At 42.8% G+C, this 16,907-nt stretch overlaps 1 protein-coding gene across 1 annotated transcript; it reads left to right on the top strand.

Annotated features, from left to right (window-relative positions):
- The first annotated feature begins 935 nt into the window (after positions 1-935).
- TMC7 (transmembrane channel like 7) lies at positions 936-16,715 on the top strand. The gene is made up of 16 exons (XM_051805537.1): positions 936-1,102; positions 1,242-1,470; positions 3,974-4,122; positions 4,479-4,646; positions 4,825-4,910; positions 5,434-5,579; positions 6,179-6,326; positions 7,771-7,941; positions 9,441-9,598; positions 10,470-10,587; positions 11,151-11,248; positions 11,565-11,748; positions 12,394-12,524; positions 12,795-12,950; positions 14,266-14,344; positions 15,522-16,715. The coding sequence occupies exons 1-16, from the start codon at positions 1,051-1,053 to the stop codon at positions 15,579-15,581; spliced, it is 2,133 nt and encodes a 710-aa protein (XP_051661497.1). The 5' UTR covers positions 936-1,050; the 3' UTR covers positions 15,582-16,715.
- Positions 16,716-16,907: the final 192 nt, after the last annotated feature.

Here is a 16,907-nt window from a genome sequence, read left to right on the forward strand (position 1 = left end):
GCCAGTAACACAGATCATAAATGTGTACATCTAAATTACTTTGAGAACTTTCATTTTTATCAGTAACATTTTATTGTTTTATTATGGAAACAGATGACCCACATAGATTCTTATTGCTAATAAAGCAATTTGAAAATGATGTATCTCAGCTGATGACACATATGTAACAGAAGACACATGTTTGTTTATGTCTGATTCAGCATTCTGAAACCTAATAATAACTTATTTTAAACATTATGGCAGAAAGTGGATGAAGAATGTTCAGAATAATCTGTTTATCAGTTTAGCTATCAGTAGAACACAGTAAGAAATGTTAGAAATTATGGGGGTTTTTTGCGCACCACCTAATGCTGCTGAAGCTACTAGAGGTTTCATTTGTTTTTGGTCACACATGCTGTTATTTTCACACAAAAGGCAAGAATTATTCCAAGAAATAAATCCCTCTGAGATGTTTACTACAAGCTAACACAAACCCCTCACCCTCAGATGGAAAAAGAGATCCAGCATCTGCTTTGCTTGCTCCGGTTCATACCGAGTTTTCACATTCAAGGGTGAAGCTGTGTTGTTTCCACCGCAGCCTGTGGCACTGGATCCAGTCCCTCAGAAAGAGCTGACACCTCGGGCTCGTGACCTAATGAGAGCTGACCAAGTGTCAGAGTTTGTAAGTTTTTACAGCACCCAGCAGCAGCGTGGGCGTTTAACAGTAACAAAAGACATTGAAACAAAGCCAATTTCTAAGCCAAGCGTGGGCGAGAGATGCCCAGCAGCCAGAACACGCAGAGCCCCGCAGCTGGGGTGCATGAGCCCTCCCTCATCGTAACGAGGGTGAGCAGCTGGTGTGCCCTGGACACACCTGTATACGCGCACCCTGCGTTTTAAAAACAAGCACGAGGAACAAGACCGACCCTCCGACCCGCGAGCCCGGCGGGCGGGGTGCGGGAAGGCGGCCCCACGGGCGGCCTCGCCCCGCTCTGGGCGGCAGCCGCGGCCCCGCAGCGCCCGGAAACGGCGGCAGCGGCGCGGGGCTGAGCTCCGGCTTCCCCCGCCGACATGAGCGGAGCGGGGGCCGCCGCGGGGCCGCCGGGAGGGCAGCGGGGCAGCGGTGAGGGCGCGGGGCGGGCGGGCCGGGGGATGGATGGATGGAGGGACGGGACCCGCGGGACCCAGCTCAGCGCTGCGGGGTCCCGGGTGCCCTGTTGCGGCGACCCCCGCCCCGCAGCCCCCGCTCTCTCCCCCCGCAGGGCTGTTCCTCCCCGAGGACCCGCGCGGTGCCGCACCTGTGGATTTCCTGCAGGAGCTGCCCAGCTGCCAGTCGCCGCGGCGGCGGCGCGGCGGGACCCGGGAGCGCGGGGCGGCCCCGCACGGACCCGCCGGCACCCAGCCCCGGGCGCTGGGGCAGGATGGAGCCGAGCTGGCTGAGCGCCCTGCCAGGGAGCACCCGTTGAGCATCGCGGAGAAGAGGAGATTAAGGTGAATCCTCGCGTTTTTTCCCTTGGTTTTTGTTTGTTTGTTTGCTTGTTTGTTTTTAAATTGACCTTTCCTGAACACGACCCCGGTGCGCTGGAAGGCTGAAGCAGAACTGGGTTCAGCTGTATCTGTTCCACCCTGTGGCATGTGGTTCCGACGCCAAGGTGCCCTGGTGCTCTTGGCTGGCACGAGGGAGTCGCTTGCTGGGGGTAGGAGTAGGTTGAATTGGAAGAAATGACTCAAAATTTGAGTCTTACCTGCAGCAGCTAAACGTGTTTCTTACTGGCTTCCTTTTTTTTCCTTTTCTTTTTTGTTTTGTTTTGTTTTTGGTTCAGGGTTTTGTGCTTTCAAGGGTCAGTGTGGGTTATCTGCTGGTATGCGAGTGCTGCTGCTCTTGAGTCTGCTTAGCTGTTCTTACACAATGCACTGCGCTCCCTTTGCTGTGGCTCACTACAGCTGGAAGGAAGCTTCTCAGGACCCTTTCTTTTTTTCCTCCCTTTTTTCTTTCCATATTCTTTTTTAAACGGCTCTTTCCTGTGCGCTGTGAGCAGTTCCTGCCCCCCTGGTGGTAGCCCCCCGGAGGGAGGGATTGCAAAGAGTATGCTTTGGCCCCGCCTGGGTTTCTCTGCTTGTTGTCTCATGTCTCGCTGTTGGGCTGAAAGCTGCTGTGAGGAGGGAGGGTACAGGATGTGGTTTTACGCTGCTGGGGAACAGCTGCACCTTTAAATCAGGTACCTTGTAGCTCTGTTATGAACCAGGAGAGAGGTGAAACTGCAGTTAATGTCTGGTACTCCACGGAGAACAAGAGTTACTCTATTGCAAGAGCAGTGGGAAACAGCCTGACCCTGGAGTTATGTTTAACCCTACAGTGTGTACACAAGAAGTAGCAGAAGATCTAGGTCATGGTAAAGGGAAGTGCTCGATACCTTGAATTTTTTTTTTTTTGAAGTTGGGTATTTAAAGCTCAGTTCTTTAAGAAAAAGGAACTGGAGGGAGAAGTGGAGTTGCAAGGTCCCAAGCTTGTTTACACATGTTAGCACTGAGAGATTCTGGTGGGGCTTCTTGGCACTTCTACAGATCAGTGCTCTGCATGTTGTGCAGCAGCTGCCAACACAAAGTGCTTGGTATGAACGTCCTGAAAGCTGAACACTCAACTTCTGTAACTCAGATGAATATGCAGCCCACGCCTCTATTTAAAATGCAAACCGAACAGGGGCCAGACGGTTCTCCAGAGTGTCTGTTTGAAACACTACGTGCTGCAGCCTGTAGTTTCCACTAAATTAAATCTTTTCAGAAGAGCTGTATTTGCACTTAAAGCTGAGGTTGTCTGCTGCCTGTTTGATTGTTGTGTAGAGGTTTAATTCGGCTTCCTGCCAAAATGCTTATTTTACTTTCAGCTGAGTAGGATAAGCAAACTGGCAACAGCACACGTGGCAATGGTGTGGCAGTTGCATCACTTAGGCACTTTAGGGTTGTGTACAAAGTCTTTTAAAACTGAAACCTTTGTCTTCTACACCAGCACGGTGTCCGTGGGCACTCAACTGCTGCCCTTCTTCAGTGGCACCAGAGGCTGGGACAGCATTTGCTCATACAAGTCCATCTTCAAGTTTTCTGGGAAGTTTTGTCCATTTTCCAGGTTTCTTAAAAGAAACAATAAAATGCAAACTCTGACCCACTCAGAATTCTCTCTGATGCTGTTGCTGACCATGCAGCAACTTCTAAAATGCAAATGTATGCATATAATATGAAAATCCATAAGTGAGAAGCAGTTAAAAATTACAGGCAGTGGCACGTCCTCAGTCTTGTTTGCAGATTGTTATTAGAACAGTGCACCCCCAGATGTGGCAAAAACTACTTTCTTAAATTCATTGAGTTGGCACTTCCCAGCAAACTTTTCAAAAAGCTATTAAAACTGAATAATGAAAAATTAATTACTTTAATAACATTTGTTTTCTGTTATGTACTGGAATGTGATATAAAAGTTAGAATTATAAAATCAAAATGAGATATTTAAGTCTCTGTGGTGTGCTTTCTCTCTCCTTTCTTTTTTTCTTTTTTTTTTTCACACAATATACTTTAGATAAATATTTTAGAGAAATTTTTTAAGAGCCTCTTGGTGAAGATGCTGAGGTCAGAAGTTTTGAGGAAAGAATCTTCTCTTCCTTTTCCAGCCATTTGTAAATATGAAGTCATTAATGGCAACTTCCCTGAGATCCCACCGGGAAGTTCAGATACATATTTTTTTCTGTGTTGTGCTATTGTCAATTGGGTATTTTTTTTCTCCGAGAGAGGCAAGTGTTTTTTGTGAGAGAACTTGCTGTATTTGAGTGAAGCTGATGTCACCATTAGCAGGAGGATCAGATAGGGACGGTCTGTGTGTGTTACTCCAGCTCCCAGCACTGTGCTCTCCCCTGAAGGCTGCAGGCAGGCTCCATCGGGCTGGGCCTTCTTCTATGCAGTGAAAAGTTATTTCTTGTGCTCAGTAACTGTATTTCTTGATTCTCAGGGACTCTCAGCAGGCTGATATAAAATATTTATCTAAATGGAATAAGTGGAAAAAAGCTAACAGTAAATCATTGAAAAAAGTACTCAGTGAAGCCAAGGGGTTGTCATCTTACCTGGTGCTTTGGCGACGTGATATTCACAGCATTGAAGGTATTTGCTGTCTGATGTCGATTTCTCCTCCTCAAAATTGCTTCTGTTATTGGCAGTATTACATGTGTGAGTGTAGTTTCAGATATAACTGCATGTGTTTAAGAAGTTAATTTCTTCCCTTATTATTGCTGAGTGTAAAATCCACGATGTGCTAGAAGGAAATATATATTGGAGAAAATTATTTAAAAGTCCAGCTTGCTTTTCAGTTATATTGCTAAAAGTCTGAAGTACTTAGTACTTAGCTTTAGCAATGTTTCTTCAGTTAATTCAATGTAACTTAAATGATAATCTGCCCATTCTGTATTTTCAATTATTTTATCATCTTAATTATTGACACCTGTTTCTTTTGTTCCCAGGGAGATTTGGTACTGGCATCCAGTCCTACTTCTCCTTCCTGCGTTTTCTGGTCCTGCTGAATTTTATAATTTTTATCCTGATGTTCAGTTTTATTACTCTTCCCACCATCATTTCTGACTATGGAATATTCAACAGTACCGTTGCTAACATTTCTCCAAAGAACACAGGTAAACATCTTCTCTGTGTACAGCTGTTGTAAGATTCCCACTTTCCATCAGCTTCTCCTCCACCTCCCAGAACAAAGAAATGTTTTTTTATAAGAATGTGCCATGTTTGAATTAACTTGATCTTGCAGTTCAGTGGGCATTGTGATTTCAGTGACTTTTCATGCTTTTCTTTTGACAGATTATAACTGCTCAATTTATGAACCTAGTGGTAATAAGGGACTTGTTTACTTCTATACTTACCTCCAAGATTTGCTCAGTGGCACTGTAAGTAATTAGGTTTGTTTTTTTTTAATTAAGTTTCTGTGTCTTGCATGACATTTAAAATGTGAAAACGTTTCACTAGTGGAACGAAGCTTTGATAATTTTGAAAAATGGTAAGGCATCACTGGGGTAAATTAGCCTTTATCTGTGAGAAGGGGAGTTTTCAAACTGACTAATTACTCAGCAACCACAAGGCCTGGCTGGCCACGTGCTGCAGCCTGGCCTCTCCTCCCCAGCTGCTAAACCCTTGTGTATTCTGGAGCACACTGCCTATTGTGCTCTCTGTGTAAGGTCCCAGTGTTGTGTCCTAGAGCTCTTTGACTGGAGAGGGGAGGGATTCTAATCACACAGTGTCTGCATCACAGTTTGGTAGAGGCAGTGGCAGTATTTAGAAGCTACAGACTGCTGTAGCTTGCTGAGGGCCTCAATTTTAAATTTACAAAATGATTGCTTAATGCCAGGTTGGATTTAACAGGGCAGTTGCTGCTGCTGTTACATATTTTGTTTCAAATTAATGTTTTCCCAGGGATTCCTTGAAGTGACAAGATTGTTCTACGGCTATTACACAGTAGATGCTGTATGGATCAGTGTCATGAGGTACAACTTGCCCCTGGCATACCTCCTGGCTACATTTGCCTACCTTGCATTAAGTTTCCTATGGATAATAAAAAGGTAAAGATGTTGATGTAGTTTATTTACTGCTACCTATTGCACAGTTTACATTGTATTCCTACTTGAAGGGAACATGCTGCATTCCAGAACTGTTTTATGTGGAAACAGAGAATCTTCTGCTTGAGGATGCAGTGCCACAGTAGCCTTTGTCTGTGCTTGGGAAGCAAGAGCCAGCAAAAATAAAAAAAAAAGGAAAAAAATTTAAGTATCAGTTTTTCATATGTACACATACATATAAATAAAAGGCCCTCAACTATACAGTAGTTGTTGGGGGATTTTCTTTTGGGGTTTTTGGTTGTGGCTTTTATTTTAACCCTCTCAAGTTTTCTGAGCCAGCTCTTTGCAGTGGCAGAGAAGTGAGGTGAGAAGGTGTAACTGTGGCTGAGTGCAGGGGGGAGTAACCTGTGCCAGTGAGGTTCAGCTGCTGAGAACCTCTCTCTGAAAGCCTCCCAGTGCCTCACTGATGCAAAGCAAGTGCAGCAGTTTGCTCATAGAGGGGGTCGTTCAGTCTTTGATCAGCCAGGTTGCTTTGGTGTAGTTTTTTGCTGTGGATAAAATATGTCTTCTCATGAATGATATAAAGTTGCATTTTTCTCTAGGTCTGTGGAAGGATTTAAGCAGAACTTAGTGCATGATGCAGACCCATTTCAGAGTTACTGTAACAAAGTCTTTGCAGGCTGGGACTTCTGCATTACAGATCCCAATGCAGCTCAGCTAAAACACCGTAGCTTGCAATATGAGCTCCAGGTGAGTAACTTTCATCTTTCTGTGATGATGGTTTCTTATGGCTTAAGTGTCTAAAATAGAGAGGTGTGTAATTTTGCAGATAATGGAATAAGGTTAATAAGGACTGAAGTAGTTTGTTTTAGGGGCAGGGCAGCCCACATCCTCTTGCTTTCTAGGTAGCTGTAATAGGGGTTGTTGGCACTTCCCCCCTCCTCTGGGGACTGAGGCCAACCTGTTGGCTGCTTGTCTTATCTGCCTCTTCCTCACACTCCAGTCCTGCTTCCTGTGTTAGTTTCTACATAATCCAACAGGAAAGGCTGTCCCAGCTGTGGGCAAAACCCTTGTACTGTCAGGAATCAGTCTGAGTGCTCTGGGTTTTAAGTGTGCAGTGCAGTAGGCAGTTATTTGGGGAGGAATAAAATTCAAATGGTACTCCTCATACAATTTGAGAGTGTTGCTGCAGTAAGAAGGTACTGAAAGACTTTTCACTTAGGTGTCTTTGGCACACGTGCAGATACAAAATGCTGATGCAGCTTAAATTTCCTGAAAGCTCTGAAAAAAGGGTCTGAAAGGCTTTTCTGGTGAAACAAGTACCTTCTTTTTGCTCTCTGTACACTGGAAGTGGAGATTTATGTAGTGAAACAATTACCTTTGAGAAGATACTTCCACTTCAAACCACAAAGCAGTAATTACAGATTTCATGAATTACAGTGAGTTGCTTTCTGCTCTGGTGAAGTTCACAGCCATCTTTTTTCATCATATAACCAGAATCTCCTTTACTTAGCACACTTTTTCCTCTAGAACTCACACTTTAGAAGAACTTGCCCCTTAATATTGCTGTTTGATGGAAATAAATCCTCAGAAAATACCTGGGTAATGTGTGGGTTGCCTTCACAGAGGTTAAATTGCCTTCACAGAGAATACTGTCTTTTCGCATCAGATAAGGCGAATTATGTCAAGTTTTCATGAGAAGCTGCTTGAGACTGTACTTCCTTCTCTATGTGCCACCCCCCAGTTTTCCTTCCATCCTTCACAATGAGTAGGAGAAGGAAGTTTGAGCCATAGTGGTGAGGACTGGTTACTTACCTGCAGAAGTAATGAGGTGGGGGAGCTGATTTACTCGTTTCAGAGTTTAGTACCAAGCTATCTGAGATCTGTCTGTTAAAATGAACATGCAAACTGTCTTTCTGTCCTCAAGGAAATATGTTACTGATCTAGCAAAGATAGGAGGATTGCAAGACACTTGTCTGTGGCTGCAGGGCCCCCAGCCTGAGGAGGCTGAGCACACAGGGACTTTCATTCCTGGGTGGACCCATTTGTGTCAAGGAAAAGGCACTCTCAGTTCTGTGTGCTGACCCTCCTAGAGCAGGCTATGGATTTGCACATGCCAGAGGTAGAAGATGTGGTGTCAAGTGTTGTATGCTGCACCAGAAAACTGCATCTCTTTTTTTTCTTTTGTTTGTAGATGGACTTGGAGGAAGAACGACTGAAGCAAAAAATAGCTGACAGGACAATAAAAGAAGAGCTACGCATCTACTCTCTGAGAATATTTATAAATATAATTGTTATTGCCATTTTATCAGGATGTTTTTATTCTATTTATAGAGTAACTGTCTTCTCTCAAGAAAAGTCCAATGTGAGTATCAGAAATGACATTAGGACAGATTCAGTCGAGGCTGGTGATTACAGCAAGAGGAACTATTGTGAAAGAGTCAAGTATCTTAATATAGCACCTTTTATGCAAGGGATCTGAAAATGCTTTGTACAGACAATTCTTTTTAGTAGGAGAGAGCAGGAAAGATTAAGAACCATGTGCAAATAAAAAAAAAAAGCCCAGTAATGTCTCCCTTTGCTGCAGAGGCTTCAGTGTCAAGTGCCTGGGAGCTAAGGCAGCTGATAAGAAGAGCAGCCCTCACTTCCCTTCCCATGTAACTGTGCTCACCTCATTGTGACCTGCTGGGTCTGGGCAGTGAACTAGCTGAGGGAACTGATCTCCTTAAAGCAAACTTCATGGTGATCAGCTCCAACATGATCTGGTTCACTGCTCAGCTGCAAAACTGCACTGCCAGGGAAGGCAGAGCAGAGATTGTGATCTGTATTGTGACTTGAGTTACCGCTCTGTGGGGAAACAGGAAGGCTTTGAACGCAGAGAAGTTTTCAAAATCAAAGGTTCTTGCATCAGTAGGGAAAAGAATCAGGTTGGGTGGGGTTGTTGACCCCTGGCAGGACAAACAGACAAAGAGTGGTTCAGAAGCAGATCAAGAGCAGACAACAGTTATGACGGTTTTGCAACAGCAATTGACTTCCCTGTAGGACCCCAGGGTTCAGTCAGCCTGGTAGGAATGGGGACTGCACTTTTTCTCTCCCCTGTGTTTGTTGCTGATGTGATGGGCCTGGCTGTGCATGGGCAAAGTTATGCTCATGGTGGACCTAACTCTTAACTTCTGTAAACTGCAAGGACTGTAGAGACAGAAGCAGGAAACGGGGACTAACTGTGTCAGAGATATTGTTTGAGGGCAAAGGAGAGGACAACACAACACTGAACAACTCAAAAAACCAGCTTCACTTAGTGTGGGCTTTATGCTTAAGGGTCTGTATCCTGACCTTGCCGAAATGAGCAGGTAGAAGGGCTTGTCAGGATGGTAGGAAAGTCAGGGGAGCTGCTTGGCATCAGTGAGAATAACTTGACAAGTGTTTGCATTTTGGGTAGGTGTAAAACCTGGTAGCCTTGGTGCTGATTAGCAACATAGTCAGACACACTTGAAACAGAAGCTTTGGGGAAGCACAGAAATACTCTTACCTGGAGGTGGAGGGAGTTACTGGTCAAGGGAGCAGGAGAAGGCAGGGGTGTGTAGCAGCAAACTGCAGAGATAGATAGCAGTGATCAGGATTGCAGTATATAGAATAGAGATTTCCATGAAACTTGCTTGTCTAGAGGTATTCGGAATCAGATGGGTTTGCCATTCATGTTATATCTGATTCTTACTGCCCAGTGCAAATGTAGATGGAGAATGCAGACAGAGTAAAAGATGCTACCTGAATCCTGGACAGGAGAGGTTGGTGGGTAGCTGGGGAGAGCATGGTGTCAGGAAGATGTGTTGAAGTATTGTCTTTCTCTCGTCTCTTCTTGTGCAGGACATCAGCAATACGAACTTCCAGGCTAATCTCTTAGTGCAGTATTTGCCTTCAATAGTGATCACATTGGCCAACTTCATTGGTCCTCAGATCTTCTCATTTCTGATCAAATTTGAAGATTATTTACCAGCCTTTGAGATCATACTGACACTCATGAGGTAAAGATGTTTTTATTGTGGCCTCGGATGTTGGAACAACTTGTTCTTGGTAGGTTATATGTGTTGTAAACATTAAAATATCAAGAAGCAGAGAAGTTGGTCATGGAAACCAAGCAGGCATTGTTTGGCTAATGTTTAGTTGGAAACTTTACATCTGGGAACAATCTGTTTTGATGACAGTGCAGTGCAATCATCTCAGTGTCCAAGTTTTTCTCTCAGTCCCATTTAGCTGTGTGGTCTGGACATCTTCAACAACCTGAATAGTCAGTAAAGAATTTGTGGCTGCAGAGCTGTGGATTCACACTGCTTTGTGTGCAGCAGTTCCCTTGAATGAGCAGATGTGTATGTACAGCAGTGACTGAAGCACAAGGCAGAAGTTAAAAGTTTTGGGGTAAAAGATACTTTAGTGTGAGAGCATGAAAAACTGGTGTTTGGCAACTTAAGGCAGTGAGGTCTGGGTTGAAGCACCTGAACTCTCCAAGCCTGTCCTTTGTATTTCTGATTTGGCTAAGTGCCTTGGAAGGCCCGGAGCTACATGAGGTGGAAATGATGCACACAGAATTGTCACCTGGCCTCCCAAATTGTACTTGAGAGAATTGCAACCCATTGCAGCATCAAGATCTGCAGCTGAAATGACTGACTGAGGAACCATATGGAGAAAAGGAACAAGGGACTGTAGCCTAAAGCTGGGAAAGTGAAAAGCAATTTAACTTACTGCTAAGGAAAGAAATGTGTTTATTATCTATCTGGCTGTTCTGTTAAAGCTCTTCATGACCCTTTTGTGTTTCAAGGCTTCCTTGGACTCCTGTGCAAAGTGAGCCAAGTGGCTCTCTTCTGGCAGGTTTGGAATTAAGTTTTGCCTTTCTTCCAGGTGTGTCTTCCTGCGTTTGGCCAATATTGGTGTTCTCTTGTTCTCTCTGTGGAGTCAGATCTCCAACTGTGCCGCTGACAAGTGTGAGCCCTGTGGATACAATTACAAACTCTATCCTGTAAGCAGATTTATCTTGCTCTTTAATCATCTGAACCTGTGAACAGAGATTTGTTTTCCATGAGAGTTGCTTGTCTAGAGGTGTTCAGTATCAGCCCTGGGGTTGCCATTCCTGTTATACCTGGTGCTGATTCTCACTGCTCAGTGCAAGCCAGTACAGTTACTACATGGATCTTTTGTTTGTCTAAAACTTGGAATTAGTCCAGTGGCAGATGATCATTTAGCACAGATTTTCTGTCTACCTTCAGTGTTGTTTGAGGTGGCTGTGTTTTGGAGACAGTTGTGCTACTGCTTTTTGCTCTGATAAGGCAAATGGTTTTTCCTAAAAAAAAAAAAAAAGGCACAAAGAGGAAATAACCAACCACCCAAATCAGACAAAACCCACCAAAACAAACAAGTGAAAAGCTTGGCATGGGAGCTCTGAAACTTTAAATATTTTAGAAATGGGAGTTAGTTTGAACTTTATGCTGTTAACTGAGACGTTTGTTGCTTTAGTGATGGACAGATTTATTTTTCACTTTTATTTAGACTGCTAATCTTGTTTTTCCTGACTTGTTTTTATAGTGCTGGGAATCTGACGTTGGACAAGAAATGTATAAACTGATGATATTTGATTTTATTATAATTCTGGGTATGACCCTGTTTGTGGACTTTCCTAGAAAGTAAGTATCTCTGTTTTTTGAGCATATTTTGCAAATGACATATGAAACATATTTTCTTTTTTCTGTTATTAATTCCTCTTAGTTCTAACCAGGTTACCAATTTTAAAATACACATAAACTTATTTCTGGTGGTTTGAGTACTTGTTTGTTATTCAGGTGGCTGTGTAGCTTTTGATATTTGAGACTTTTTTCTTCAGACATTTTTCTGTAATGTTGTCTAACGCTTAAATGATAAATTCTGTGTGTTCCAAATGTGTTAGAATTCATCTGAGCACTATAACTTAAATTTAGGACTAATGGTGTCCTTTGGTTTTAGGTTGTTAGTTACTCATTGCTCCTGCAAGCCAGTTCAGTGGTATGGATTGGCGGAATTTAGAATTTCTGACAATGTCCTTGAAATCATTTATGGGCAGACAATTTGCTGGATTGGAACCTTCTTTTCACCACTTCTCCCTGCCATAGCAACTGTTAAATACTTCATCATCTTTTACATTAAAAAGGTAATGAAGGTGTATGGTTAACAAAGAAAATTGAGCATATCTCTGTGGTTTTTCTAATATAGATATTTAGGTATGCAGGTGATCTAAAACAAACAAAAAACCCTAAAAACATCTGTGGATGCAGGGTACTGGAATGAGGCAATGATATTCCACTTTATGTAGGTTTTTTACTGTTAAGTGAAGGTAGAATTTTGCTTTGAGATCAAGCAAAGCCACATTTCAGTTACTACCTCTTCAATTATTTGTCCTTTTTTTTAATAAAATCTTTTTATGTACCAAAACTACTTTACAACACTTTCATGCAATAATCTATTTATTAGCAACACAGCTTAGAACTTGGGCAAAATTTTGCAAAACAGCTAAAAATTTGGAAGCAAAATAGAAAATCCAAGCTGGGTTGGATGTGTCTGTTGACTCTGTGCATGAGGTTCCCTGGACCAAATTCTTAATCAGAACAGAAGATTTACACCAAAATATAAGGCGTTGTTGTCTTAGCCCTTTTCAGCCCATGTGCATCAAAGGAGAGTGGTTGTGTGGTAGCTGGTAGCATGTTTGAGAATGGAAAATTCAGCTGGTGGGGAAAGTATACTCGGATGTATGTATATAAATGTACTGGTAACAGTCTTGCTGGCTTTCCCTCCTCAGATCAGTTTGATACATGCACGAAAACCTGCAGATAGGCCTATCAGGGCATCAAGTTCCAACTTTTTCTTCCTGGCAGTGCTGTTGATTGGGCTCATTTTGGCTTTTATTCCTGTGGGAGTCAGCATAGCAAGGTGAGTGACAGCTTAACTTTTCTGAAGGTGACACTTGTTCTAAAGTTGTCAGTTCTGTAAAAGCAGACACACGACTTTGGAACGATAAATTGGAATGAAATATATAGTGTATAATACATCAAATTATAACTCAGTTCACATAAACAAAAATTAGTTTTAAAGACACAGGACACTTTTACCCCATTGGCAAATTGCTGCTGGGCTTGTGTTGGATTATTTTATCTTTACATTTTGGTGTAACATCTTCTTTCTGTTCTGCTCCTTTGACAGTATCCCCTCCTCCAAGGCATGTGGGCCATTCAGGAATTTTAACACTTCATGGGAAGTTGTTCCAGATACAATACGTGGGTTTCCAAAAGGTCTGCAGCAGGTCCTTTTTGGCATGGCATCAGAAGCCTTTGCAGTGCCTTTTTTTATGGTCATTTGGTGAGTACTGTACTGATTCACTTATGCAGCTTCATTTCCTTCCTTACTGAACTAATACCAAACATTTATTAGACCAGATTTTTCATTTGCAGTCAAAAGGATCGAAGCACACGTGAATCTTCATCCCTTATGTCTTTGCACTCAGTAGCTTTATTCCATTTCCTCTCACTTCCCATATCTAACAGTGTCCTTTTCAAAAATGTTAACTGCAAATCCTCTGCAAGTTAGCATTGTAAGCTCTGTGATCACAATTCTTCTTCACAAACCTTAGTTTTAAAACACCAAACGAACATTAAACAACACTCTCAAAACAGTCATTCTGTAATATAAAATTCAATATAGAATCATAAAATTTCTAAGGTCAGAAGTCACCTGTAGGGAGCATCTAATACAGCCCTCCTATTCAGAACAGAACCAAGTAGAGCAGATGCTCCAGTACAAAGGGTTTTTTCTTATGTTTAAATTGAATTTTGTGCACTTGAGTGCTAATTTTGGAGCCTTGTTACCTAATGCTTTCTACAACTTCTACACTTGAAAAACCATGCAGTTTGTTTCGGACTCCACCCAGCCCTTTCTTTCATAGCACATGTTTGTGTTCTCCTGAACTGGATCTGTTATTACGTGTACAGGAAATCTCAAGTCCTCTTTGTTTGTTTTTTCTTTTCTTTTTTTTTACTTTATCATAAAGCCCATGTAAAAGGTGAAGGATGACTTGCACTACTACCCTACTGCTTATTATTTGGAAAAGAAAATTACATGATTTATATAGGCATTTCTACCGTTGTGATTCTTGTTATTTTTCATCATTTAATGCACTGTGCATAATCAGAGTCACAGATTACACTGGGATATGTGATATACAGAATGGCTGCCATACTCATCTGTGGCTGCTTACCTTAGTTAGAAACCTCAATGGGAGCAGAGTTACTCCAATGAAGCCTCATTAAACCTAATTTTTCAGGAACAACCCCCCCATACATACACTTGGAGCAGGGCAGGAACTGACAGTCTAGACAGAGCTGTCAGAATGCAGCCTGTAACATCTGTGTTGTGCCTCCCCGTCCCCTGGCACTCCCTAACACAGGCCCTGCCTGCTGGCAGCACAAATCTCTCAGCAGATGCTTTTGAGCAGAGCTATGCCCAACCTACCCCAGCAGCATAGTGATTTTTTTTTTTTTTTAAGAAATGTTTCTTTTCTCCAACAGCTTCTCATCTGAACCCACAAACTGACCATTTCTCCAGCCCATAACAGCCTTTTTGTGACCGATGGTGTTTTGCATGATGCTAACATACAGTGTGTGTTTGTTGTTTTCAGCCTCATTATGTTCTATTTTATGGCCTTGGCTGGAGCACACAAACGAGTGGTTGAGCGACTGGAAGAACAACTGGCTTTGGTAAGATTTGACCCACTTTACTGACACAACAAAGAGAACTTTAGGGGCACAGAAATGAGGCGTGCAGAGGAACAGCGATTTTTATGGTCTCCTGGATACTTGGTGTTTGCACAGGCAGTGGAGAATGTTTTACAAATTACACAGGAAAATAACCAAAGAATTATGGTATTTCACAGTAGAGTTGGTGTTTCTCAGTGCAGTTTGTTTTCCTGGGTATCAGCTGCAACTGCACCAAGGTCTGGTTATGTCAGGCAACGCACATGCAAGAAATAGGCCTCTGAGAAGCTGTGTCCCTGTTTTTCATCTGTTGCCTTGCTTAAATCCACCCATCTATGTGTTTTTTCTGCCGAAAGAAAACCTGAATCTTGTGCTCCCTGTCCCCTCCACCGTCTTGCACAACCCCCACTTCTGTTTCCTTCTCTGCCCTCACAAACAGGCACCTGACTCCCTACCCTTCCCTCCAGGCCTGTATTTCTACTGCATCATGTCTGGTCTCGTTCCTGAGAGCAGGTCCCAGCACCTCTTTTGAGCAGGTACTGAAAGTGGAACGAGTCCCTGCTAACCAGTCCTTTGGGGAAGGACTGCTAGTGCAGAAATGCTGCTTTGTGGCCATCAAAAGCCACTGCCAGGTTTGGCATCACTCATGTGCTGTGCTCTGACAAACTGCTTGAGTTGGAACCCAGCTTCACTACTGAGACTTCTCACTTTCTTAGGAAATAGCCCATTTCTTGGTAATGCTTCTTTTAGATACAGAATTTAACAACCCATCTGTAGGAAAAAAACTGCTGGAGAGAGATTTTTGAGGAGTAGGGAATTTAGGAACAAAAGCCTGCCTGCTTTTTGAAGGGAATTCTGAAAATTATTGCATGCTTTTAATTTTTGTTTACTCACTGTTGTTATACTTCTTGGAAGTAGGGTTTTAAATTTTTAGGTGTATGAGATGCTTTTGCAAGGCTCAATGCAGAACTGTTAATGTGTGACATAATGTGAGATAAATGAAGTCAAGGCTATTGTAAACTTAAAATTGTTCAGGCAGTTGAGAGTGTTCTGGGAGCCACTAATGAGAGCACAATATAGTGAGCACACCTATTTATTTCTAATAAAGACATGAGCTGTTCATAGATAACTCGTATTAACACTGTTCATGTAGAGCATACTTTTTATTCTGTCTTTCCAGGAGAGTCGTGACAAGATGTTCCTAATCAGAAAGATAACAGAAGCGAAGAGGCATCCTTGAAAACCATGAAAACCAAAAGAACTTGACTTCCTGAAACTCCCAGAACCACAAGATAAGAGTAGAAGCATCTGCAGCACCAAAAAATTGAGCAGCTGACTGGCACCATGGCACTGCAGTCTATGTAATGGACACTTGTGGTCTTAGTCTTGATTAAGCCAGTAGGGCCTAAAGTTTCCAAAACTGGACATTCAACTAATTTATACTGTGTTAGACCTGTTCAAAAAAATTGTATGGTAGGACACTTTATCCAGCTTCAGGGCTGTTGGGATTTAAGTCCCTATTTTTCCAAGGAGTTGGGGTAAAATGTGATCATAACTGAAACTCTCTTGTACTGTTTTTACAAATTATGCTCTAAGAATCATGAGGGAGGGGAAGGGTATGGTACTACATGTTTCCAACTCCCTTCTTTTTTTAAAACTGAAGCAAAAAAAAGATGTAGGCAAGTATTTTGAAACGGTGCATGGGAGAAGAAAATACCACAGATGGGTTTGAAATCAGTTTTCTAAATATTTTTAGAGATGAGGCTTTTATATTTGTTTTGCTCTGAAGTAGCAAGTGCGGTTGAACACTGGATAACGTTGCAAAATGGCTCAGAGAAAACAATATAAATGATTATTATGTGTTATGATAAAAGAGCTCTGAATAAACACTGGGGTGTAGGAGGAGAAGAGCAGCCAGGTCAGCAGGCACAGCCCTGCTTGGGCACCAGCTGCTGTGGAGGGGCCTTTTTTTCTTTTTCTTTTTTCCCCCTCTTTTTAATGTTTTAAAGCATTATTATTTGTGTTCTATTCTTGTGTGAGCATCTTGACTACTGTTCTTTTTACTCTAAAATGTGAATATTTAAGAGTTATTGGTTGGTAGCACTGTGTGTCAGTGCCCCTTAATTTCACGTTTCTTCTTGCTTATCTGCACTGCTGGGGCCATGTGAGTCCCAGCAGTTTGTTCCGGGAGGCTACTAACAGAGATTCCTTTATTTAAAGATTGATGTTAAGGATCTTCTGTACAGAATTGTATATATTCCTTGAAATCTGCTCTTTGGTTAATGTGAGACACTATCCTTTTTATGTAATGCTCCGAGATGTTTTCTGCCTTCATTTTGAAGAGATTAGCGTCCAATAAATGTTCTATTTTTTACTCCAAGGTGTGATGTTTTACAGCAGGTTGCGGTGGCTGCGGGCGGGGCGGGCCCGCGCCCTCAGCGCTCCACTCGCGGTTCCCGCCTCGGCCGCCGGGGGCGGGAATGGTGAGCCCCGCCCCCGTTCCCACGGCAACCGGGAGACGCCGGCTCTGACTGACAGCTGGGCTGCCCAATGCGGCGGCTCGGGG

This window comes from Manacus candei, unplaced genomic scaffold, assembly GCF_025592945.1.
Source record: "Manacus candei isolate 608988 ecotype Guabito, Panama unplaced genomic scaffold, ASM2559294v1 h1tg000002l, whole genome shotgun sequence".
Taxonomy (NCBI): domain Eukaryota; kingdom Metazoa; phylum Chordata; class Aves; order Passeriformes; family Pipridae; genus Manacus; species Manacus candei.